This window comes from Ceratotherium simum, chromosome 1 (assembly GCF_057802395.1).
Source record: "Ceratotherium simum simum isolate JZ-2026a chromosome 1, ASM5780239v1, whole genome shotgun sequence".
NCBI lineage: Eukaryota > Metazoa > Chordata > Mammalia > Perissodactyla > Rhinocerotidae > Ceratotherium > Ceratotherium simum.
Window position 1 is genome coordinate 80,710,127 of NC_141900.1, and position 26,333 is coordinate 80,736,459.

At 37.0% G+C, this 26,333-nt stretch overlaps 1 protein-coding gene across 1 annotated transcript in view; it reads right to left on the reverse strand.

Moving 5' to 3' along the window:
• The window catches only part of SLC13A1 (solute carrier family 13 member 1), an 85,079-nt gene that overhangs the window by 50,218 nt on the left and 8,528 nt on the right, over positions 1–26,333 (reverse strand). The window contains exons 2-6 of the mRNA XM_004418744.3: positions 14,238–14,366; positions 5,579–5,715; positions 2,969–3,156; positions 2,304–2,361; positions 2,174–2,222 (exon numbers count right to left, since the gene is read on the reverse strand). Of these exons, the coding sequence (XP_004418801.1) occupies positions 2,174–2,222; positions 2,304–2,361; positions 2,969–3,156; positions 5,579–5,715; positions 14,238–14,366 (561 nt within the window). The remainder of the gene's footprint in view (positions 1–2,173; positions 2,223–2,303; positions 2,362–2,968; positions 3,157–5,578; positions 5,716–14,237; positions 14,367–26,333) is intronic.

Here is a 26,333-nt window from a genome sequence, read left to right on the forward strand (position 1 = left end):
GCCCCCTAACTTCAAAACTCCCTATTCCCCCCAAGATAAGCTCTGAACTCCTTCGAATGGAACCAACAGCTATTTTTAACCTGGCCCAACCTATCCAAATGTTTTACTTTCCACAACAACTCATCCCTAGCACCTGCACTGAAGACGTTTCCTGAAAAAGCTCTGCTTTCTATATGGTTGGGTCTTTGAATTTGTTGCATTCTCTGATTGGAATACCACTTCCTTTTTCACTTATTCATTAATTAATAAGATAAATATCTATTGAATACCTACCCTGTACTAGGCAATGGAATGTGCTACGGGATTAAATGGTGGACAAAGCAGACATGGTCCCTGCAGGCATGGAGTTTGCACCCTTCTGATTGCACACACCATCTTCCTTTCAGACTCAATTCTCTTTACCTCTTACTCCTTCCCTGCAATATGCCCAGATTGAGCTAGTTGCTCTGCTTCTGAAAGACTTGGCCTCCGTGCATGCCTTTGTTGTGGTATTATGTCACACATTTTTTTAAGTCCATCTTCCTCACTAGACTTGGAGCTGCTTACAGTAAGGAGAAGGTCTTTTCATCAATAGACCTTCCTATAATGGCTAGGACAGTATTGGATGTCAAATTAATTTGAAGGGCCTTGACCCAAAATTTAGGCATCATGCTACAGAACTGGATTTCTAAAGATGACTGAAAGAAAGTTACTGAGTACAAGTATATTCTATTTAAGCTTGTCAATTTTCATAACAGTTTTTAAAGCCCATTTCTAATGTATCCTTTTGTAATATTACAAAATTTACAAAATTTGTAAAATTTGGCATACAGTTAATTTTCTATGTTTAAAAGAATTACTTCTATCCCTAAAGATGCCCATGTTTTCATAAATATATATTCAATTCTCATCTTTGAAACTCTTAATGTATACCATAGCTAGTGGCTTAAAATTTATCTCTTTTTTTTTTGTTTTTGTTTTTTTTTTTTTTGCTGAAGAAGATTCGCCCTGAGCTAACAATGGTGCCAATCTTCCTCTATGTTGAATGTGGGTCACCACCACAGCATGGCTGCTGAGTGGTATAGGTCCACGCCCGGGATCCAGGCCCACGAACCTGGGCGACTGAAGCGGAGTGTGCCAAACTTAACCACTAGGCCACAGAGCCAGCCCTGCCAATCTTCCTCTTTTTGCTTGAGGAAGATTCGCCCTGAGCTAACATCTGTGGCCAACTTTCCTCTATTTTTTGTATGTGGGTCACCGCCACAGCATGGCTGATGAGTAGTGTAGGTCCGTGCCTGGGATCTGGGCTCAGGAACCCAGGCTGCTGAAGCAGCACATGCAGAACTTAACCACTAGGCCACAGGCCAGGCCCTAAAACTTATCTTTGTATTCATTTTCTCTTTACATAGCAATTGCTCTTTCCTTGAAGATTTCTGTAAATAATGAGAGAGTTTTCTTTTTCCTACTGAGTTGCACGCTAATGCATTATAGCCTGAGGAAGGAACATATGCTCTACTCTCTTATTTCTAATGTCATGGTTACTGTAAGACTATTTCAATGCAGGATTATTTTTCAGTGGTCTCGAGATATATTGCTCCCAATACAACTTAGTATAGTATTTTTATATTGATTTATTCCAGGGAAATGAAGTCTATGGGATAGTTTACAGAAGTCTCCTTCTTTCCTTCAATAGCTAGAATGGCTACAACTCCTCCATCTGTATTTGACAGTAGCAACTCATGAACTGCATTGAATTTTTTAGAGGCAATGGGGACAATAAAGATAACTGGATTGTAACTACATGAACGGGAGTTGCTCTAAGTTCATAACCTGGAAGAAATGAGGATGCTCCTAATGAAAAGGCAGCAAGATTTTAATAAGAAAATGAAACAATATTCTGAGACTAGAATTATATTTCTCTAAACTACATATGTTAACTGCCATCACCATGAACCTAGTAAAAGGAGAAAATAATGATGCTAATTTTCAGAGCCTAAAATGTTTCCTATCAGGATGTTGATTTCAGTCTATCCGTGAAGGCTTATCAAACCATTACACCATGCTTTGACTTATGCAAGCAAAGTAATTTATAGACAAGGAAGCAAGTAACAGGTTTTAAAATTTGTTCATGTCTAACTGCAGATCTAATATAATTTCATGTATAATTACTTAGAAAGAATCAAATTTAATGTACCTTTTCCGGCTCCATCTTGCTTGAAATGTTTCCTGCATCATTATCGTATCTGAAAAATAAATTGATCCACTCTATAATTTTATTAAAATGTAATTTGGAAAATCGTAATCAAAATGTCAATATTCTTTACCCTGGATCTGGTTTTGTTTTCTCTTTCTTCTCATTTGTTTCCTGTTCATTAACACTTTCTGCAAAACATTAAATAAAAGAAAAATAATTTAAATAAAGGGTTATCAGTGTGTGTGTATGTGTGTGTCTGTGTTTGTGTGTGAAGATGGAAGCATTACTAGAAACTGAAAATAAACAAATTCACGTGAATTGACATAACATTTATCTTAATAAAGTATTCTATAAATACAAATATCCCCCAAATATTTTTTCACTGCATCAGAGCAGTTTATCAGAGCCAGAAATAACCACGGTAAAATGTAATGCTCTTTCCAAACAGAATGTAGGAATTAAAGATTCCCAATATTATGCAGAAAAGTCATTTCAGTATGAAAGAATAACCTGGGGGTCTACTGATAAAGACATGAGAGAGAGAATTCCATCAGACTGGCTGGAGGATAGAAAGGGGACATTCTTCCCCTTTTGCCAGTGAATGTAAATTCAACCATTAATTTAAGGTGAAATATTTGGTTAATGTAATTCCCTTGTATAAATATAGAGAGAGCAAGCATAAATTCACATCACACATGTATGGACAGTTAATTCAAAATATAATCCAGAATTCTTGAGTTTATGTCTATTGCTCCCATGACTAAACCCCACTTTGGCCATATCAACATGCGATACCATCAATTTCCAGTGCGTAGTTGGTTGATCCATTGACATAAGTCATCTGAGTGGCCTCGACCTCTGCTTCAGCACTGATGATCTGCTGCGACACAGCCTCCGCAATGGGCATCACCATGGCAGCAGTTGAGGTGTTGCTGAGCCACATAGATAGGAAGGCGGTGCTGCTCATGAACCCCAGTGTCAGCCTGAAATGAGAGGGCCTTTAGTATGAGCTATGCTCTCTAGTTTCACTAGCTTTCTATTGGTGAACTGTAAAGGATGCTGTTTGTGAGTTGGGAATTCATTTTTCCAAAACATAGAAGGTTAAGGTTCCCCCTAGAAGACAAACTCTGAGGACAGTCATAGCCAGGTAGAAATCAAAGTGTCACATATAAGAGTGGAGTTCTTACGAGATATGGCTCCAGAAACCATAAGAATCTTCTCTCCCAAAACAGAAAAACGACTAAACATAGCCACACTGCAAGTTGGTAGATGGTATAACAGGTTATAGTATTATGACAATATTTGAATGCCCTTTACAGATGACACACCTTCAAATACCAGTAAGATGTGGTGCAATCAACTTGTGAATTTAGGGTCCCTTACTCTTTCTTCAATCTTTTGGTCACATCTGTTTATTAGTATGCGTGCCAAGGAGGCAGAAGGGCAAGCAGAGAGATTAAAATTTATAAATCTGCTTTTTACTTGTTCACTACTCTGGTTCAATAGACGGTAGGTGGAGGAAATGGTTAAAATCACTAGCTAAAATGAGGTTTCAGAATTTTCTGTAGATTCTATTATTTATGCTCTCCTGAATCCAACATCCCTGCCTGTTGTCAAGAACTGGGTATATTATATTGTCTTCTCTTATAAATAGAGTAGTTCTTCTCCATTAAAAATAACATACCTAGGACTATACGATTTTAAGTCATGTCTATAAACTTTCAAAATAGCACTTGAGAAGAAACATGATCCATTTTGAGTAGGAGGTCCCACAAAATCATTTGGAAGCACATCTTTCTGTATAGAGACACTTACAAAATTCTCTGACTCCCTTTAAAAATAGATCACAAGAAAAATTCCACACTATAAGTTTCAACTTCAGATAAGGTAAACATTTTCTAAAATATTTAAAATAGGGGCCGGCCCCGTGGCTTAGCGATTAAGTGCGTGCGCTCCGCTCCTGGCAGCCCGAGTTTGGATGCTGGGTGCGCACCGATGCACCGCTTGTCAGGCCATGCTGTGGTGGCGTCCCATATAAAGTGGAGGAAGATGAGCACAGATGTTAGCCCAGGGCCAGTCTTCCTCAGCAAAAACAGAGGAGGATTGGCATGCATGTTAGCTCAGGGCTGAACTTCCTCACAAAAAAAGATAAAATATTTAAAACAAAATGAAACTTTTTTAGAAATCAGTTTAAAGAAGAAATTATTCTTAATAATAAACAAACAAAAAGAAACCTAGAAACACTTTAACTTAAGGCATTGGCAAGACATGATATCTTCCAGTAAAAAAAGGTTGGGATCAGATAAAGCTTCTGTGTGGTGAAAATGCTTTACATTGAAAAACCACTTAGCGGTACAATGGACAGGATTCTTTCTCCACTGTGCAGCGCACTATCCCATCCCCTGGGGTCAGTGAGCAGATGGTCAAGGAAAAGAGACACATTTCTACAGCACCTCAAGAGGCACAGAACACCGTTTCATTTTAAGAGTGAAATGCCCTTAAAAATTACATGTCATAAAATTTTTAAGTAACAAAAAATTTTTAAAAATTCATCTCATCTGATTTATTCAATGGTTTTTGTATTTAACAAAACAATTTGCTCCATAAATGATAAACACAGTTGTGGTTATACCCTAGAATGAATTAGGCAACAGAATTCCATACAATTTTCTTATTTTCAAAGAAAGATAAGCAAGGAAGAACTATCTCAGGCTTTAAAACATAATGCCATTATGCAAATAGTTATGACACTGGAAATTTTTTTTAGCTCACATCTATGTTCTTAACAAGAGCTGGAATTAAAACTAAAATAGCCAATTAATTTAGCTGAAAAAACCCATTCATTTCAGTGGGGAAAATCAGTCAGATGAGTGATTTCACATTCTATAGATGAAACTTCTTAATCAAATGTTTCACTTTGCAACAGTTCATTTAAAAAGAAAAATGTTCACCTTGGAATTTTTCTGCACACATTTGTATTTTGTCAGTAATGTCTTTGTCTTTGGTTCTTAACATCCTCCCTGATGATCAAGGATGCTCTTGAACAAGTCTTGAATGTGTAATCAGCCAAATAAACAAGATAGCACTGAAATCTACTCTGAGGTCTATCCATCTTGTCTGTTGAGGTTCAAGGCTTCTCTCAGCTTTGATTCCTATGGTGCATAAAAGGTGAGAGAGCTGTGTGCACTTATTCCAATCTCCCTGTAATTAGACCTGCAGTGAAAGGAAAGTTGTTTTTTTCCCTCCTACAACTCAAGTACACTTTATATTACTTTCACATCTGCAGAGAACAAAAAGTCAAACAAATGATTGCCTGGATGTGCATTACTTATTTGGTTATTTGCTCTGCACAAAAAAAATGGTCTGTTCGGAATGTAAACCTGGAACAGTAAACTCAGTACTTACCATGCTGGGTTCACACCCACCATCATCACCATTTTCAGAGCAATCCTTTTGTGCAAATTCCATTTTTCTATTGATGTTGCTAAACAGATGACTCCAATTAGCAGTAGGTGAAAATCTTTGAAATAAGCAGATGCCACCTGAAATTACAATTAAATCCATGTTATTTATGTGGTGGGGAAAAAAATAACATTGCACAAAGAAGACATTATTTTGCTGATCTTAACTTTGACCTTCAACTATATAATCTTTCTATTTAATTGAGAGAAGTATACATATGTTTGAATACAAATTTAAATATGTTCTATACTCTTACCAAGAAATAGCAGTGCTAAGGAAAAATACATAGGAAAAAAAGTACCCAGGACACTGAATTTTTAAATAGCTGAGTAACATCAGCCAAGTGCCTTCCATACCTTAATTTCTCCATCTGTAAAATGGGATTGATTGGTTTATATTCCTACCATAGACTGGCAATGACTGTGATTTGGGAAAGTCCTGAGTCAAGCCTCCAACTTACCAATATCTTCATTACCACCCATTACGCCATAACTGCAAAGTCACTCCTTCATATTTTGAATGGTTTATCTTTAAGATTACTTATTATAAAATAAATACCCTTGAATAGATGCCAATATTTTAAGTCATTTTCAGCTAACACCATTCAGAGGTTAGTACAGTGCACAGACAATTTGGGCAACCATCTGCAGCAACGTTTACCAAAGAATGCTCTGAAGTATGGTAGGTTTTTTATGAAAAAAACATAATATTTTTCTCAAAAAAAAAAAAAGATTTTGTGGTAAAATGAGTTTAGAAAATCTAGAGTTTTGAAATGCTAGACTTTTCTTTCCTGTAGGCCTCCTCAAAACCTTTAAATGCCAACATATATTGTCACTCTCAAAGAGTGGTATTCTGTATACTACATATTTTTCAAACTTATCTAATCATAAAAACCTCATTTTTAATATTTTTAGCTGGAGAACCTCGTGGGACTGATATTCAAGAGCTATGACCTTAGGAAATGCTTGGCTACAATAAATCACAATGCCGTGCTGTAAGGAGAGGATTATAAGAGGAAATATCTCTTTAAAAAATCAAATAATGTCTAGCAGAAGAAATGGAAAAGTTGGAGCAAAACTATTCTAATGTTATGAAACCATGAAAGAATAGGAAAATCAATTCTGATGACGATTTTACTATCTTAAATTGTATCTGCATTTTTAATATAGCTTACTAAGCTTGGCTTGGTTTCAAAAGAAAGTAAACATTGAAAATTACCCTTGGAATTAAAAGTAGACAAGTGAATATCTTCTTTATGTTTTATGAAAAGTTAATTTATTATGATTTTCAAAGTTTATATTTATCTCTTTACATTTTGTAGTAATTGCATTATAGAAAATAAATAATTATATCAATGTCCCAATTATTTCATTTATAAATTACTCTGACAGTAAATGAGCATCCACCATGCACCAAAACTTTTATAGGAACAGGTGATGCAGGTATAAATGCCTGACATGTTTTTCCCACTTTGCACCTCTTCAATTCTCAAATATCAAGCTTTTCTAAATAGATCCTGCTATTTTTCTGTATCACCGAGCCATGTTTGTTTTCTTCATAGCATATCATGTTGTGTAAATACTGTTTGTTTACCTGCTTATTGCATGTCTTCGCTATCATACTACACATTCTATGAGGACCAGGAATCTGTTTTGCTAACCACTGCTTGTTTGACACCTAGCACAGTCCTGGCACGGAGTAGGAGCTCAGTAAATAGTATTGGATGAATGAGTCAGGGAGGGAGGGAGAAAGTCAGTGAACAAGCTATGGTCTCTGAGCTCCTAAATCCCAATTGTCTATACTCTGTTCCCAAACTCCTATCCTCCTAACTCTCTCGCTCTTACTCTCAGTTTAAGTATTAAATTTATGAATTTACTAATGCTTCCAGACTTGTGAATCTTTTTTTTTTGCTCTGTGGTTCTATCCTTGCCTCTGTGAGTTTTTCTTCTTGGCCTACTTCGAAAGTTAGTTTCCCTCTGCCTTTCTTTTAAATGCTGGTATTCTACAAGGTTCTGTCTGCAGTCTGCTTTTTTTATACACCTGATTGTTGAATCTTATGGGTTCAGCCTCTACCTCTATGTGTCTAAAATAATATCTGGCACATAGTAGGCATTCAATACATATTTGCTGAATGAATGCCAAAGACACCAAAATCTTTATATCTAGACAGACAAGTCTTCTGAGTTCCAGACCAGTGTATCCAATTGGACATTACCGTTAGAATTTCCCACAAACATCTAAAGACTCAACATGTCCAAAATAATACTTATCTTCTCACTCCCCATCCTTCAAACATGCTCTTCCTCTTGTTGCCTCTTTTGTGATGCATGAAACTTCCATCTACTCAATTGCCCAAGCCAGAAACCTGAGGGTCAGCCATGATTCGTTTTTCACTTCCAATACGTGTGTATTAGTCATCAAGTCCTATTATTTCTAGTTCCTCCATATCTTTTAAATTTGTCTATTTTTCTCTCTTCACACATTACTACCTTAATTAATCTCCTGACCATTTCTCACCCGGTTACTGTCTGAACTATCTTTTTCTAACCACCTCTTACTGTTGTCATAGTCATTTTTCTAAAGCGTAAATCTGATCACATCATTGTCCTTCCTATACTCCTTCCATGGACTCTGTTCTTTTAAGATTAAATCCAATCTTTTCAACATGTCTTACAAGACTCTTCCTCATTCGAGCCCATCTCACCTCTCTAGCTTAGCCTTTCAGTACTCTACCAATTTCCCCTTACATGTGTAGTTCCCCAAACACAGAAATGCTTTAACACTTGCTTGTCATTGAACCTGGAATGATCCTCTTCTCTCACCCTAGCTACTCCTAATCTTCTTTCATAGATGAACTCAAATGTCAGTTCTTCCAAGATGCCTTCCCTGATTACTCTAAGCTTGGTTGGATGGTACTTTCTTTTGTTATAGCACATCTTAATCTATATAGTGATTATTTCCTTACTTAGCTATTCCCTTCATTTGATTAGACATATTTTGAAGCCACAGACATGTCTTATTGATCATTGTATTTATGGGCTTAACACATGCTGGGAACATATTGGTACTCAATAGATGTTGAATTAATAAATCTCTAGACTCTAGACTCCAGTTATTAGATGAGGGAAAAACAAGTAACAAAGAGTACAATAACATTATTGGTGCATGAGAGCTACCTGTTCAAGGTATAGTTGAAGTTCAAAGAGTGAATTGCCACTTTTTTCCTAAAGGAATTGGGAAAGTCTTTTTACAGGACTTGATACTTGAGTTCATTATTGAAAGATGAATAGACATTTGAGTTTTCCTCTGCCCTTATCTCTTGCAATTTTGCTCATGAAAATAAGCCCCATTGACTCTATTTCACCAATAGTCTGAGAATTAAATGGGGGAATAAATGCAGAATTACTTAAAAAATACAAAGGAACAAATAAAAGCAAGCCATTATTAGTAAGTGATGAGTGATTAAACACAGAAAGACGTCCAGGACCCCGAGATATTCTTGTTATAATCTCTTGAGATTATACCAGCTGTTGGCAGACTTTGTCGGTAAAGGGTCAGATAGTAAATATGTTAGGCTTTGTGAGCCTAATGGTTTCTATCACAACTACTCAACTTGTCTTTGTAGCACAAAAGTAGCCAAAGACAATATGTAAATGAATGACCATGGTGTGTGTGTTTCTAATAAAACTTTCTTTCAAAAATTGGGTAGCAGGCTGGATTTGGTGCTCAGACTCATAGTTTGTCAGTCCCTTAATAGACTTTGTGAACAAACTATGGCCTACAGCCCAACTGTCTAAATAAAATTAGTTGGTAAACCTAGGAAGGAATTTCACATTTTCTGTTTTCCATTATATTACGCGTTCTTTGGTTTTCATCAGAGTTAGTATATTTGTAGAAGAACACAAGCAGATGTGTTTGTTTATAGCCTACTTGTACAGGAGGTAATAATAGAAGGTGCTATTGGTTTGTAAATGACACTAATAAATATAACTACTCTCAAGGAAAAATTGGTCTGTCAAATAAAATTCCTGATGAAATTTAAAACTATTTGCAAGATCAAAGTAGTTATATTTCTGTCTCAAAATGGCATTTCATCAAAGAAACATGATGAAAAAACTCTGACTTTTGCAATCAGAACACCTGGGTTCTCTCTTAGCTATGTAATTTACCGGTTCAGCAACCTTTATACACGTCAATATACTTATCCACAAAAGTTAAATAATACTTCGTGTCAAATTTGTGAATTTTAAAAAGTGCTTTGTCAGTTATGATGTTTATGACTATAAAGCCTATATTTTGTTTTTATTGTTTTTAAGTAAAAAAATATTTACTTATGTTATATTGCTAAATCCGATGGTCAATTTCCAGTGTTCACATTATTTGACCTATTAACAGATTTGACACGTTTAATCATTACCTCATCCTTAAAGTATTTGCTTCACTTGGATTCCAAGTCCCCTCTCCTGGTCTTCCTCCTACATCAATAACCTATCCTTCTCAGTCTTCCTTGCTAGTACTTTCTCTTCTCGTCAATCTTTTAATGTTGTAGTTCTCCAGAACTCAGTTCTTTGTCCTCTTTGCTTTTCCATCTTCACTCACTAGCTAAATGATTTCATCAAATCCTAGGGCTTTAAATACCATCTATATGTTGATGATTCTCGAATCTGTATTTCCAGCTCAGCTCTCTCTCATGTACTCTGGACTCATTTGTTTCTAACTGCCTACTCAACATCTTCACTTAAATGTCAAATAGGTATTTCAAACTTAATGTTCGGTACTAAACTCTAGGTGTCAGCCTTTCTCCTAATCTGCCTATAGTCTTCCCCATTTCAATTGATGGCAACTCCATTTTTCCAGTTGGCAGGTCAAATAGCTGTGAGGCATCCTCGACTCCTTTCTATCACATATGGCATATCAAATTATTCAGGAAATTTTGTTCGTTTTACCTTAAAAATATATCAATAAATATATTCACTACCCCTGGTCTGAATTACCATGGCTTCTCACCTGGATTATTACAATAACCTACCATCTGTCTCCTTCTTTCTACCTTGTTTCTCAACACAACAGCCCAAGTTATCCTTTTAAAATAAAAGTCAAATCAATCATGTCACTCTTCTACTCAAAACTCTCTAAAGGGTCTCACTCCATTCAGAGTTAAAAACCTTACAATGACCTACTTTGGCCCTAGATGGTCTAGTCCCTCTTCACATTATCTCCCTGACATCATGTTCTATCATTCTCCCCTTTGCTCACTCTACTGCAGTCACACTGCAGACATATACCTGCCTTAAGGTCTTTGCACTGGGTATTTCAATGGTTGTTCCCCAGATACCCAAATGGCTAACTCCCTCATCTCCTGTAAATCTTTGTTCGGGTATTGATACCTCATTGAAGTCTACTCTGATCATCTTATTTAAAACTGCAACCCTCTCCTGATCTTCATTATCCTGTTGCATTTTTTCCATAGCACCAATCATCTTCTACCTCGTTATATAATTTACCTATTCATTAAGGTATATTGTTTATTGTTTCTTTTCTCCTCAGAAGACATTTTGTCTGTTTTTGTTCATTGATGTATTCCCAAGTGCCTGACAGAGTCCTAGCACATGAACATTTATTGAATGACTGAGTAAATATGTAATATAACATATATGTGTGTGTGTGTATCTTCACATTTACATATGTAAAATTTATATATAAATATATTTTTGATAATAATAATAATAATACCTGCTTTGGAATATCTAATCTGACACACTATTTAGTATTTCAGATTTTATTCAACATATATGAGAAAAATTCAATATTTATTGGTATTCTTCAATACCAAAATGTGTTCAGTTAGTTATAGGTATTTAGCATTAGCTTAATAAATAGTTAAAGTAAGGTTAAAACTATGATGGCCAAAGAGAGAGATGTGTAAGGCAATGAGCTTAGATGAGGATACAAAAGACATGGTAGTCTCCCCAATGACAGAGTTGAGATTCCAAGATGCTCCATAGGCTGGAATGGTAGTTTAACACCATCAAACAAACTTTATATTAAAACTCATAAGAATATTTGATACCTAGTATGTATCAGTGTTTCATATATATTATTTGATTTGATTGTTACAACAACCCTTGAATTGTGCCGCATTATCATTCTCTATAGAAGAGAAAAAAAGAGTTATTAAGGTACATGATCAGGATCATTCAAGCGGTTAGTGCTGAATGTCAAGTTTTAAGCTTAGGCCTTCTGAGCTTCTCTAGCCCTTTCCCTGCAGCTTTGGTCAGCTATTTCCAAGAAAAAGGTCAGTTGCCTTGTCTCCAAAGAGGATCACAAGACTGAAAAACAGTTTTCTCCACTAAAAGTCCTAAGGACTTTGATTTGTTGTAAGATCTCATTAAGCTTAATAGGTGAAGAAGGTCACATAAAGTTTAAAACAAATTTAGGCTGAAATGCCAGAGGGGAGATGATAGACTTATTTAGCTTTGCAGCAGTCAGAATGTTTCTAGAGTCATCTGTTCTCTTTTGTCAATAATAATAACAAATAATAATCATATTAACAAACATATATCGAGTACTTACTATGTGACAGACATTAGTTACAATTATTAACTATTTAGTCCTTAAGTCTCATTGACAAACTAGAGGTAGTTCCAGGAAGAGAAAACAAGGAGGTAGGGGTGATGAGGTTGAGGAAAGGAGTTGAAGTCTGGAAACCATAAAGACCGAAGGTGAGAAGACTTAAGGAAGAAATGATATTTATTTTCAAATCCAAGCAACACTATCATGTGGAAGAAAGATGAGGTTTATTTGTGGAATCTTAGATATGAGAGAAAAGTTGAAAGAGTCAAAGTGACTGAATTTCAGACTTGAGCTCAATAAAGCTGCATTGCCTAAGTGTTAAAGTTATTAAAAAATGGTATGGATTTCCTTGTGGGGTATTCTAGGCCCACAAACAAGACCACTTAAGTACTTCTGAGTGATCTCGTCTGTAAGAGATATTGTGGAAGGAAATTCCTGCCCAGGATGAAATGACCCAGAAGAACACCCTTCCTAGTCTAACATTCTACAACTGTTAAATCAGTCTGATGCCAACACTTTGGTGGATAATGGACTCTTGGACAGGCATGAGCAGCCTGAGTAATGCAACTGCCATTGGTACCTAGAATTTTGTTGCCTCTAGTTGAGCCTTCACATGCTGAAAGGAAGCAGAGGTATTTCTTCGGCAGCTCCCACAAAGCCAGGCCTTCGTAGGCACCCTTTTCCTCATGTCTCCCTCTAGCCTGCTCGTTACAGAAATGCCCCATGATTCCAGTTAATCCTGGTTCTATCTCAGCCTCTTTTAAAAAATCAATGTAGTCTGTTTGATTGATTATTATTAAATCATAGGAGACAAATATGTGATTGTTAAACTTAATTATCTCTGGAGGTAGGACTACCCAAGCGAGCAGGACAGGGGGTTAATAATTTGACACCCTATTTTTGAGAACTTGCCAACCCCTTCTTTTAATATTTCCTTTATTGAGAGCCATCTAGCATGTTGTAGCATTTGAGAAACTTCTTAAATTATAGATTCTGGATTCTGTGGGGCAGCAGAGCTTCAGCCTGGGGATGAAAGGAACTAAAGTACAGCCCTGGCTACACTCTCTTTCAAATCAATGGTGCTTAGAAAGAGTCAAGATTCTGATGGATGGAAAAATACAGTAAGAAAAGAGGAGCAGAGAGGATCAGAAACGCAAAAAGATGGCCTGGACTCCAAAACGGGGAAGAATGACATGAGAGTAAGGAAGAGAATAGCTTCTCTCGCAGAAAAAAAAAGCTGAATCAAGAGTTAGTTAGAAAGAAAAATCCCCACACACGTTACAAGAAAGATGAACTTCACGATAACAATATTGGACCTTGGCAGAAGATAGAAGTCCAAAGGTAATAAATTACGCGGACTGGTATCATGAACTTGACATCTTTCCTGAGACTATTTCAGCTGTGGTTTAGGCAGTTGTGTGCTGGGTTGCTGGAGACTGCATGGAGATGGATATTCTGGTTTCAATGCATTTCATGCTTTTAACGGGAAACTGAATCCATTTTCTTCAGATGGGTACCTTTAGATTGTATGAAGGTAAGAAACACCTCTCAGCATGAATGAACTTCTCTCAGCAAGAACAAAATAGAAATACACGCAGAAGTTAATTTGGCTTTATGTTTTGAAATGGCAGGTTTCTGGAAAAGAAAACACAGAAGCTTTTTCTTCATTAAAAACAAAAATTGCTTTTCCAACACTGTGTGAGACTGAACTCTGCTGAATAGAAAATCTTATGTAGGATGTGAAAGAGTTGGCCCTTTTGTTGGGAGGAAGGCACCAGGCATAGATGTCAACCTGGGAAGATTGGCCATGCGTTTCTCCTACTGACAGGCATGACACAAGAAGCCACAGCCTGTGTCCTGTTTTGTCATATATGTAGAATTCTAGAGGAGAGAAACAACTGGAAGTTTGGAACTTATGTAGAAGCCTTATCAACAGGATTATTGCTCCCTTTAAATATAACTTTTCTCAATGGAAATATCAGCACAAAATAAGGAATCTAATTAAGACAAACAGTTGCAAGAGGCTTACCGTCTTGGAAGGCATGATCCCAAACATTGGGAACATTAACGCAGGCAGCAAGGCTGTGATGGACAGAGGCAAAGCTTCTGTAAGCCAAAATATGGCAACGACAAAGAGTACGTAGGCACATTCTACTTCCTGGAAAGAACAAAGGCAAAAACACAAGGTGACATAATGAGGCTGGGACATCATCATTCAAATCACAACCACATTTGCTGCATGGAGCTGTGTCACAGAGAAAGTAAGAAGAAACTCTGAAGGCCTCTGCACCTTTGAGTTGGGCTGTAAATAACCATTTCTTAGGGATTCTAAGAACCAAAATTTAAAACACATGAAAAAACAAAGACATAAAAAGAATTCTCATCCCTTAAGTTTCCTTCACATTTTCTTCAAAACAGGTAACAGCAGATAGTCAATTTTGTGTGCTTATATCAGTGCATATGGACGTTTGCGCTCACCTTATTTGGCTTATGAAATGCACTCCCAGTTCTACTGGAGTGCAGAAATAACCAAGTTACTGCCTTTCCCCTGGGGTAGGACACACCTGCCTTTTAATTGTATTCCTTGGTGCCTGGTTGGGTGGGAACTGCCTTCCTCTCCTTCTACTAAAAGGGGGAAATCGACCTAGACGAAAATTTTTGCTGTACTTTGTTTCAGAGAAAGAAGGACAGCGACAAGTTACGTGGCATGGATGATGTAAGTAACTCCTGGGTGACATAGAGTTGGAGGTCAAGAGCCTTCTGCCTTGTCTTTTAGAAAGACAGCTGAGCTCCTGGGGAGACACAGGGATACTCAACAGAACTGAGACTTTTAATAGAATTCGGTGCTTTGCTAGGTATAAAACTATGGGTTGTTGTTTTAGGACATCATTAAGAAGTAGTTGAAATTTATCATTATAGTTGGCTTATATAAATAATTTTGATATGAAATCACCTGGAATGTACTACGTGGTCAATAAAGGTTAACATCTATTATATGGTTCTGTTTTGCTCTCACTATGCTTAATCTCTGCAATTTCTGAGCTGCATTTGAAAAATTTACAAAAACTGCCACCTGAGTTTAATGAGGTCTTTTATTTAAGGTTTTCCCACTGCAATAACATTTCTAGCTCTGCTGCCCCCTGATCCACCCACCTCAGGGTGAGTCCTCTAGGCTTGGATTTACTCAGCCAGCATCCCTGCTCTTTCAGTGGGGCTCTGAGAAATCCTTAATAAGCCAGGATTATGTCATATCTTTATTGTGTTGTCTTTTTTAGGGAGAAGGAATAAAGGTGTTTTGATGTTGACAGTTTTATACAAAGTCTGTCTCCATAATCTTGACAAATAATAAAACAGAGAGACAAAGCTGAGCCTTGACTGAATCTTCTTACCTTAGTCTGGAGAGAACATGTGAATACTAGCTTAATTTTAAATGCCAGTGCAGGAAAAAGACCAGGCCTGCATTTTCTCTTAGTTAGAACACCTGCATAACCTAAAAGCTCCTCCTTATGACTTTAGGTTGTCTATCACACTTGCAAAAACCTAGATTTCAAAGATAGAACGGATCCTTTCACTATCTTGCTTTTTAGCCACTACCAACCAGTCTCTTAGGGCTCTCTATCCCCCTGTCATTTTATCTCTCAAATCTGCTCCTCAGCCTCTACCCCACTTCTTCCTCTGCAGGCAAGGCTGTTCCAAAAATAGATCATCCTCCAAGAATCCACTTTGATTTTGTCATTCCTTTGCATACAGTCAGACTAAGGGGCTAGCCACCCTGACAACCACCTGGAGGGCCAATCTATAAGGGACTGCTAGAACATCCAAAAAAAAAAAAAAGAATATGCAGTGCCAGCCAATTCTGTTCACCATACATCCTGCCGTAAGAGTTGGAATCTCATCTCAATGTGGGTCTGCTTCAGCTAGACACAATCTTAGTCTGCTCAGATGGAGTAACTTTGGGGACAGAATAAAAAGCAAAATTTCAAGTATCAAATTATTAGCTTGCCTGGGCTGCTTTCATATTTTAACTGGCACAGCCCTGACTTAAAACAATCTAGTGAGTGATTTTCAGTCATTGATTGAAAACATTTCAAAATCCTCAGCTTGCATTCAAGGCCACCTTCACTCCAGCTATAATAAAACTTACTCCATTACTTCTTGACATCAACTCTCTATTTCTAAAGAGTCTTCTTTACTTATCTTCTTGATGTTTGGGTTCTGAGCCCTTTTCCTCGTTATGCACTCTCTTTCTGAACTCTAATCCATAATGTTGAGCCAGGCAGTCATATCAGTAAGCTCCCAGATGCCCTGAAGTGCTAGCTTCTACTTGCCATTGACCATATTCTGGACTCTTGGACTATTTGACCTACTTTGACTATTTGGATGAAGCAGTTGCAAGCTGAAGGCCAAGTCTAGTAAGAAAATACAATTTATTTGACTCACAATAGGATGTGCATGTATGTGTAATTTGAGTCAGGATTTACAAACCAGCGGATTTCACATTAAAAATACAATCCGAGGGCCAGCCCAGTAGTGTAGTAGTTAAGTTCGTGGGCTCTGCTTCAGCAGCCCATGGTTTGCAGGTTTGGATCCCAAGCCTGGACCTATGCACTGCTTATCAAGACATGCTCTGGCAGGCATCCCACATATAAAGTAGAGGAAGACAGGCATGGATGTTAGCCCAGGGCCAATCTTCCTCAGCAGAAAGAGGAGGATTGGCAACAGATGTTAGCTCAGGGCCAATCTGCCTCACCAAAAAATACTAAATAAAATATAAATAAATAAAAATTCTGGAGGGGTCAGCCCATGGCCTCGTGGTTAAGTTCAGCGTGCTCCACTTCAGCAGCCCAGGTTCAGTTCCCAGGTGCAGACCTATACCACTCACTGGTAGTCATGCTGTGGCGGCGACCCACATACCAAATAGAGGAAGATTGGCACAGATGTTAGCTCAAGGCGAATCTTCCTTGGCAAAAAAATAAACAAACAAAATACAAATAAAATCTGAATTTCTGGCTTCTCTTGAAAAACTAAGGAATTTGGTAACACTGGGATCACATTCTTCCATGTAAACAATTCTCTGGACTCGGGGGGAATTTACCCTTTAGAGACTAACTTGTGCTTTTCAGTTCTGCACACAGCACCACCAACGTCATTTCTCTCATTCTCTTACCTGCTTGGCCTTTGTCAGCATTTGAGTAAAATCTCTGGTGAGAAAAATGCTGCCCACCTTCCCTGCCTTGCACATCTTGCTTCCTCATCCCAGAATCAACATTTGGATTGCTCACTTGGATTTCTCTGTCTACCCCCTGTGTGGCCTATGCAGCAGCAGCATGATCTGGGAGCTGTGAGAAATGCAGACTCTCAGGCCCTTCTTCCCACAGACTGAATCAGGATCAGCAAGCTCCCCAGGCAATTCTTATATAGGTTCAAGTTTGAGAAGCACTGGGTTACTCCCTCTTCCAGACCTTCCCTTTCATCTTTAACTCTGGGTCTGACTTGTAAACCAGAGATTTGCCCCTGGTAGTATCCTTCTGCCCAAGCTGAATCCCTAGATTCATAACCTATTTTGAAAACTTGTCTAGCCTTCAATATGTGGCTCAAGTTTATGTCTTGTCTGTGGAGCTTCCTGTAAACCCTTATGTACGTGAGACCCAGGAGATTATAATTGCATGGCTAAGGCATCATATCTTCACTGTCCCTGATAGCTGCCTTCCCAGAATTTGTGGAAAATGCCCCATTTTTCCATATCTTAAGGAAGCTCAAAGTCTAAAAAAGGAGGAAAACAGAATTATCCCCCTCTGAGTGGGTAGGAAGGCCATCTGTCCCAGTTTTCTCTGGATAGTATTGGTTCACATCTGTTGTACAGGTGTCCCTTCTGATTAGCATCCCTTTCATTCTCCAAAGTGTCCCTCTTCGGCTGATAAATTATACAGTCATCCTATTAATGGGTCCATCCTAGGAATGTCTCGTTCTTCCAGTTCCTGTTGTCTATTATGTGATCTTTCTTGGTCAGGCTTGGAGTGAACACTCCTTAGGCATTCCACAACAGAAGGTTGGTCTAGGCACAATGTCAAGCATTCTCTTTTAAGAATCTTATATTAAGGTATATACAGTTATTTGGTTTTTTAATCAAAGATCTGTGAATATTCTTGTTAAGAAGAAGAAAAGAACAAAAGATGGAGGAAAACATTTCATTGTTTTCTGTTGTCACATATATTCATAAAACTAATATCAGGATGAGTAATTTTGAGTGAACAGGTTATTCTGAGGAAGAAGAAAACTCAGAAGTTGTCTAACCATGCTGCAACTCGGAAGGCATCCTGGATGTCTCATTACTAGAATCAGCTCGAGGTAGAGGAAAACATTGCTTCATTTTGTCACTGGAAATTCTTAGAGTAATCCATTATCTCGAGCTATACCATCTTTGTCTCCTGTTGATCTCTTTAATTTTTTTTCTTCCCTCTCTTTCTCCACCACCTTAGCAAGCCCCCTACTCCTAAAACAAGCCACCATTACCACCGATATACCTGCCACCACCTCTGCTACTACCTCAAGCAAACAATGGTAAAACAATAAAAGAAGGCCAATTGTCAAGTAAGTTAGACTTAGGTGAATTGTTTTCTCCTGTCTTTCAATCCCTCCCAAGTCTAGTGAAAGTTGCCAGTACATCTGATATCTTTATTAAAATTAACTCTGCAACAATAACAAGTAATAATTGAATCAATTTCTTTTCTAGAGATAGCAAAACATTTTAGTATTATGAATTCTTGAACTGAATAAGAGCAACACAAATAATGTCTACTTTTATTTGGTTTATGTTGAAGGAAATAGACAGGAAAAAAGATTCAAAATTATGACTAAGACTGATCTTACAAAAAGATTTTTTTTTTTTATTGGTGGGGAAGATTGGCCCTGAGCTAACACCTGTTGCCAATCTTCCTCCATTTTTTGCTTGAGGAAGATTGGCCCTGAGCTAACATCTGTGCCTATCTTCATCTATTTTGTCTGTGGGATGCCGCCACAGAATGGCTTGATGAGCGGTGTGTAGGTCTGGTGTGTAGGATCCAAACCGGCAAACCCCAGGCTGCTGAAGATAAGTGTGCAAACTTAACCACTACACCACCAGGCCAGCCCCACAAAAATTTTTTCTAATCATGATTCCTTCTCAAAATACTACACAAAACAAGGGGGGGAAAAGTCCAGAGGACATCGTCAAAAATAAAATACCAATTTTCTGTTCAAAAATCTATATACCCCCTCTCAGGATCTGGCCTGATGGCATAGCGGTTAAGTTCATGTGCTCCACCCCAGGTTCACGGGTTGGGATCCCGGGCGTGGACCTACACACTGTTCATATCAAGCCATGCTGTGGCAGCATCCCACATATAAAATTGAGGAAGATTTGGCACAGAAGTTAGCTCAGGGATAATCTTCCTCACTGACAAAAAAGTCTGTATACTCCCTACCACTTCCAAAAGTGATATAGAGAAGTTCAACAAACCAACCACCCATACAGAGGCAGTTGTGTAGAATACAGATGTTGTAAATTCCATTAGATCGTATGAGATGTAATGTCACTTAATCATGGTCTCCTGCTTTGTGTGTGTACACTGTGCCTTTCTGGCTCACTCGGCCATCTCCACCTTTCCTAGTGTAAGGAGCTTCTCTCATACTACCAGAAAGGTGAGGCTATTACGTGTAGACTGATCACCAATATGGATGGGAAGTTCCTGTTCCCTGACATTAAAAAAAAAAAAAAAATCAAAGTAGTAGAAGCCTTCTAGTAGTATATCTTTTAAAAGTTTCCAAAATTATGAAATATTAAGAACATATGGAAAATAATATAATAAACACACTTGAACACTTCATCATATTTTTTAAATGTTGACATTTTGCCACATTTGCTTGAATTTTTAAAAATAAATAAAAGATTCCACATACAGTTAGACTTTGACTTGCTTTTTCACTCAATATTTTTTGTATTTCAAATGCCTTCATGTTGATACATATAGACCTATTGTTAATTCATGCTAAATGGACATAGCACTTCTTTTGATGAATATGTTACAGTTCATTTGTCTATTTTTCTACTGATAACTCTTCAGGGATCTTTGCCCCATTTTTCATTATTATACGGCTATGAACATCTTTGTATCTAGCTCCATGTGGATATAGGAAAGAGATTTTCTAAGCTAGGGTATAAAAGTAGTAGCAAAATTTCTCAGTGGAAGGGGTGCATTTGAATTTTACTGGGCATTGACTCATTGCTATTTAAGATGGCTGTTTCAGTTTATATCAGCACCAGCAGTGTGAGAAAGTTCCATTTCACCAGCCATTGGTATATTGGACTAATTTACTTATTTCACAATCTGATGATATGAAAAATTCTTCTTAATTTAATTTGCATTTGCTTGAATACCATTGAAGTATTTTTTTCATGGTTATTGAACACAATTGTTTCTCTCCTGCAAATCACCTTATTTATACTCTCTTTCCATTTTTCTGCTGTGTTGTTTGCTTCTTTTTTTCATGAATTTGTGGAGCTATTTTTAAATTCTTAATAATATTTCTTTGTAAGTTATATATTTGCAAATATTTTTCTCAGTCTCTGCCTTGTCTGTGAAATTTGCTTTATTGTATTTTTGGTTGACAAGAGGATTTTAATTTTAATGCAGTCATTTTAAAATTCTTTATTACGGTTTGTGTTTTTTTCTACCTTGTGTGAGAAATTCTTCCTATATTATACATTCCTATTTTTCTTCTAAAGTTTAAAAATTTTCTGTTCAAGTGTAGGGCCTTAATTTATTTTTATAGGAATCTGACACTTTATTTTTCCTAAATGGATAGCCAAAATGCCCTGTTTTTTTTGTATTGGATGGCCCATCTTTTTCTCACTAATACATGTTGCTACATAATTCCTATGACAAATTTCTACAAATGCAGTTACATGTGTTTCTGGGCTCTTTATTTTGTCCCCAGTCATCTTCCCCAATGTCACCTTTTAAAAATCAGTTTTTGCAAAGTTATTAAGCTCTTTTAACTGCTACAGTTTTTCAACAAGTTTTACAATCTGTATCTCTAGTCCCTCACTTTGATAGTTTTAGGCTTGATAGTTTAGCCTTACATAGAATTTATAGAGTAAGAAATAGCCTTAAATTATTCCCATCTATGAACCTTTCTATTCATTTAGGTGTTCACTACATCCCTTCTATAATATTTTTCAGTTTTCTCCACAAAGGTCTTGTAGATCTTTTGTTGGATATCTTTGTTATTGTCGAGAATGAGAAATTAATCTAATTATCATCCTTTTGTAGAGATTTTTTTTTCTTTTCTGTTTGGTAGCTTTAAAAATGTTTCTTTATTTTTGATGGTCTTAAGTTTCGTTTACCATGTGTCCAAATATGGATTAATTTTTAATTAAATTGTTTGGTACTTAGGAATGCATATTCAGTTTGAAGACATACTTTTTTAATTCTGAAGAATTCAACAGTTATCATTTTAAATATAATCTCTCCTCTATTCCTACTTTTTCGGCAATACCTTTTACATGCATGTTGGGAATTCTGAATTCATCCTTTAAATTATTCTTTCAGTTAAAACATATTTCTTTATTATTTTGCCTGATTTTTAGGTGAATTCCTAGTATTCTTTCTTAGTTCACTGATTATGTCTTCAAGTGTACGCAATTTAAAGTTTATAGTTTATTTCATCTTGAGTTTTTTTTTTTAATTTCAGAGACTATATTCTTCATTTTTAGGATTTCTAATTAGTCATTTTTTTACATTCACCTGTTTTTGTTTCATATTTTTTTTAAACAGCTTTAATGAGGTAAAATTGATATACAAAAAACTGTATATATATATATATATATATATATATATATATACAATTTGCTGAGTTTTGGATATAGGCATACACTTATGTAACCATCACCACAATCAAGGTAATAAACATATCCATCACATCCAAAGTTTCCTCATGCCCCATTGTGGGCTTTTTGTGTGCGAGTTTTTTTGTGTGTGTGTGTGATAAGAACACTTAACATGAGATCTACCCTCTTAACAAAAATTTTAAGTGTACAATACAGTATTGTTAACTATAGGCACTATGTTGTGCAATAGATCTCTAGAACTTATTCATCTTGGATAACTAAAACCTTATACCTGTTAAACAATCCTCCATTTCACACTCCACCCAGCCCCGGCAACCACCATTCTGCTCTCTACTTCTATGAGTTTGAGTATTTCAGATACCTCATAAAAGTGGGATAATGCAGTATTTGTCCTTCGGTGACTGGCTATTTCTCTTAGCATAATGTCCTCCAGGTTTATCCATGCTGTCACATATGGCAGGATTGCCTCCTTTTTTTAAAGGCTAAATAATATATAATAATATATATTTATATATATCACATTTTCTTTATCCGTCCATCCATCAATAGACATTTAGGTTGTTTCCACATTTTGGCTATTGTAAATAATGCTGCAATGAACATGGGAGTACAAATATTTCTTCAAGATCTGATTTCAATTCTTTTGGATATATACCCATAAGTGGGATTGCTGGATCATATGTTTGTTTTTTTAATTTTTAAAAGTTCTATTTTTTATATTTTGAGGAACCTCCACACCATTTTCCACAGTGACTGTACCATTTTACATTCCCACTAACAATACACAAGGGTTCCAATTTCTCCACATCATTGCCAACACTTATCTTTTTTTTTGTTTTGTAATAGCTATCTTAATAGGTGTGAGGTGATAGCTCATTGTGGCTTTGATTTACATTTCCCTTATAATTAGTGATGTTGAGTACCTTTTCATATACCTGTGGGTCATTTGTAAGTCATCTTTAGAGAAATGTCCACTCATGTCCTTTGCCTGTTGTGTATCCTTGGCACCCTTGTCGAAGATCCGTTGACCATATATGCATGGGTTTATTTCTAAGCTCTCTATTCTGTTTCATTGGTCTACATGTTTGCCTTTATGCCAGTACCGTACTGTTTTAATTATTGCAGCTTGGTAACGTATTTTGAAATCAGGAAGTGTGATGCCTCAAACTTTGTGCTTTTTGCTCAAATTCCTTTGGTTATTCAGGGTCTTTTGTGGTTCAATATGAATTTTAGGATTGTTTTATCTATTTCTGTAAAAAATGCCATTGGGATTTTGATGGGGTAGCAGTGAAACTGTATGTTGATCACTTTGGGTAGTATGGATATTTTAGCAATATTAAGTCTTCCAATCCACGAACATGGGATGTCTTTCCACTTATGTGTATCTCCTTTAATTTCTTTCATCAGTGTTTTGTCATTTTATAGTTTTCAGTGTAGAAGGTGAAATTCCTTGGTTAAGTTTATTCCTAAGTATTTTATTCTTTTTGATGCTATTGTAAATGGGATTGTTTTCTTAATTTTCTTTTCTGATAGTTAGTTGTTAGTGTACAGAGACACAACTGATTTTGTTTTTTGAGGAAGATTGGCCCTGAGCTAACATCTGTTGCCAATCTTCCTCTTTTCTTCTCTTTTTTCCCCAAAGCCCCCAGTATATAGTTGTATGTCCTAGTTGTAGTTCTATGTGGGACACTGCCTCAGGATGGTTTGATGAGCTGTGAGTAGGTCCACGTCCAGGATCTGAACTGGCAAACCCCGGGCTGCCAAAGCGGAATGCACGAACTTAACCACTGCGCCACCGGTCCGACCCCACAACTGATCTTTGACTTTGATTTTGTATCCTGCAACTTTACTAAACTTGTTTATTAGTTCTAACAGATTTTTGTGGTAGTATTCTGTGGGTACTATTTAGCTTTTCTACTTATGAGATCATGTTATCTGCACACAGAGATAATTTTACTTCTTCCTTTCCAATTTGATGCTTTTTATTTCTTTTTCTTGCCTACTTTCTCTGGTGAGGACTTCCAGTACTATGGTGAATAGAATAGCGAGAGTGGGCATCCTTGTCTTATTCGTGATCTTAGAGGAAAAGCTTTCAGTTTTTCACCATGGAGTATGATGTTAGCTGTGGGCTTGTCATATATATCCTTTATTATGTTGAGGTTCATTCCTTCTATAGCTCATTTGTTGAGAATTTTTATCATGAGAGGATGTTGAATTTTGTTAAATGATTTGTCTGCATCTATTGAGATAATCATATGATTTTTTTTAATCCTTCATTTTGTTAATGTGATGTAGCACATTAACTGATTTTGTGTATATTGAATTATCCTTGCATCCCAGGGATAAATCCCACTTGATCAAGTTGTATGATCCTTTTAATGTGCAAATGAATTCAATCTACTAGTATTTTGTTGACGATTTTTACATGTACATTCACTAGGGATATGGGCCTATAATTTTCTTTCATTGCAGTGTGTTGTTTTGGCTTTGGTATAAGGTAACGTTGGCCTCATAAAATCAGTTTGGAAGTGTTCCCTCTTCTTAAATTTTTTGGAAGAATTTGAAAAGGATTGGGATTAATTCTTCTCTAAATATTTGGTAGAATTCACCAGTGAAGCTATCTGGTCCTGGGCTTTTCTTTGTTAGGAGCTTTTCGATTACTGATTCAAACTCCTTAGTCGTTATTGGTCTGTTCAAGTTTGCTGTTTCTTTATGATTCAGTCTTGATAGCTTGTGTGTTTCTAGGAATTTACCTACTTCTAGGTTATCCAATTTGTTGGTGTGTAATTAATATACTTCTATTTAAAAAATAATTTGTTATTCTTTTTCTGGATTTGTTCGTTTTCTCACCTTCTGACTTCTCAATTATTTTCATTTTATTTGGAGTGCCTCCAACTCTGTTGATTTCACTGACAGACATTCTTTTCCTGTGTGTGTGTGAGGAAGATCAGCCCTGAGCTAACATCTGCCAATCCTCCTCCTTTGGCTGAGGAAGACTGGCCCTGGGCTAACATCCATGCCCATCTTCCTCCACTTTCTATGGGACGCCGCCACAGCATGGCCCGACAAGTGGTGAGTCGGTGCATGCCCGGGATCCGAACCGGCGAACCCCGGGCCGCCACAGCAGAGCACACGCACTTAACCGCCTTCGCCACCGGGCCAGCCCCCAGACATTCTTAATTGTCTTATTGCATCTTGAAATTTTATTTTCAGATTTGTCCTGAGTGGTTGTTTTGATTTGTGTTTTTTCTTTCTGTATTCATTGTTCCTCATCTAGAAGTTTTACAGTTGCCTGCAGTCAGTCCCTAGCTCCCAGTCCAGAATGTGTCTTATCTTGTCAGCCTGGGGTCCTGTCCTGCCAGAGCAATGCAAATCTAGTCATCTAGCTGGATCAGGTATCTTGGGTCAGGTCCTGGCTGGGAGACCGTGCAGTGTCTGCTTCCTGTGAATACCGCCAAGATAGTGGTCAGTCTAGCTTTTTTTCTTTCATAGCTACAAGAAAACCACTCTCCAGCCCTTAGATTGTGGCATTGAACTAGACTCTAACCCTAGAATGATGTGGGAGCGCTTTAGACCACCTGCTAAAGTTCTCATCTTTGCTCCTCTTGTTTGCTTCTCTCACCCATTCTGGTCTACAATAATATTTATTTCCTTTGTGTTTAGAGTGGAGAAGGCGATGAGGGTATGGGGGGGGTGTCCTAATTTTATAAACTTCATCTAGACTGCTGATTATAGGCTTTATAGACAGAAAAACTTATTTAAAAGGTGAAGATATTTGCTAAGTAATACAAATCTGTTTTTCGGACTTATAACTAAGAGGACGGGAAAATAACATTTATGAATGCTTACTACATGCCAGATACAATTCTTGGTGTTCCACATGACTTATTTAGTCCCCACCAGAATTCTATGATCTAGGTCTTGTAATTCAATGAACTAAGGGTCAGTAATCACATTGCTCGTATGTGGTAGAGTTGGGATTCAATCCAAGTATAAACTCCATGAGAGCATATCTTATTTCATTTACTGCTCTACCGCCAGTACTTAAAACAGCGCCTGGCAGACAGTAAGCACTCAGTAACGTCTGTTGAATGAATGAAGTTTTTCTTCTCTGCGTCCCGTCTACAATTGCTTTTTTTTTTTTTTTTTTAAATTTTTTTTTTTTTAATTTATTTATTTTTCCCCTAAAGCCCCAAGCGATAGTTGTAAGTCATAGTTGCACATTCTTCTAGTTGT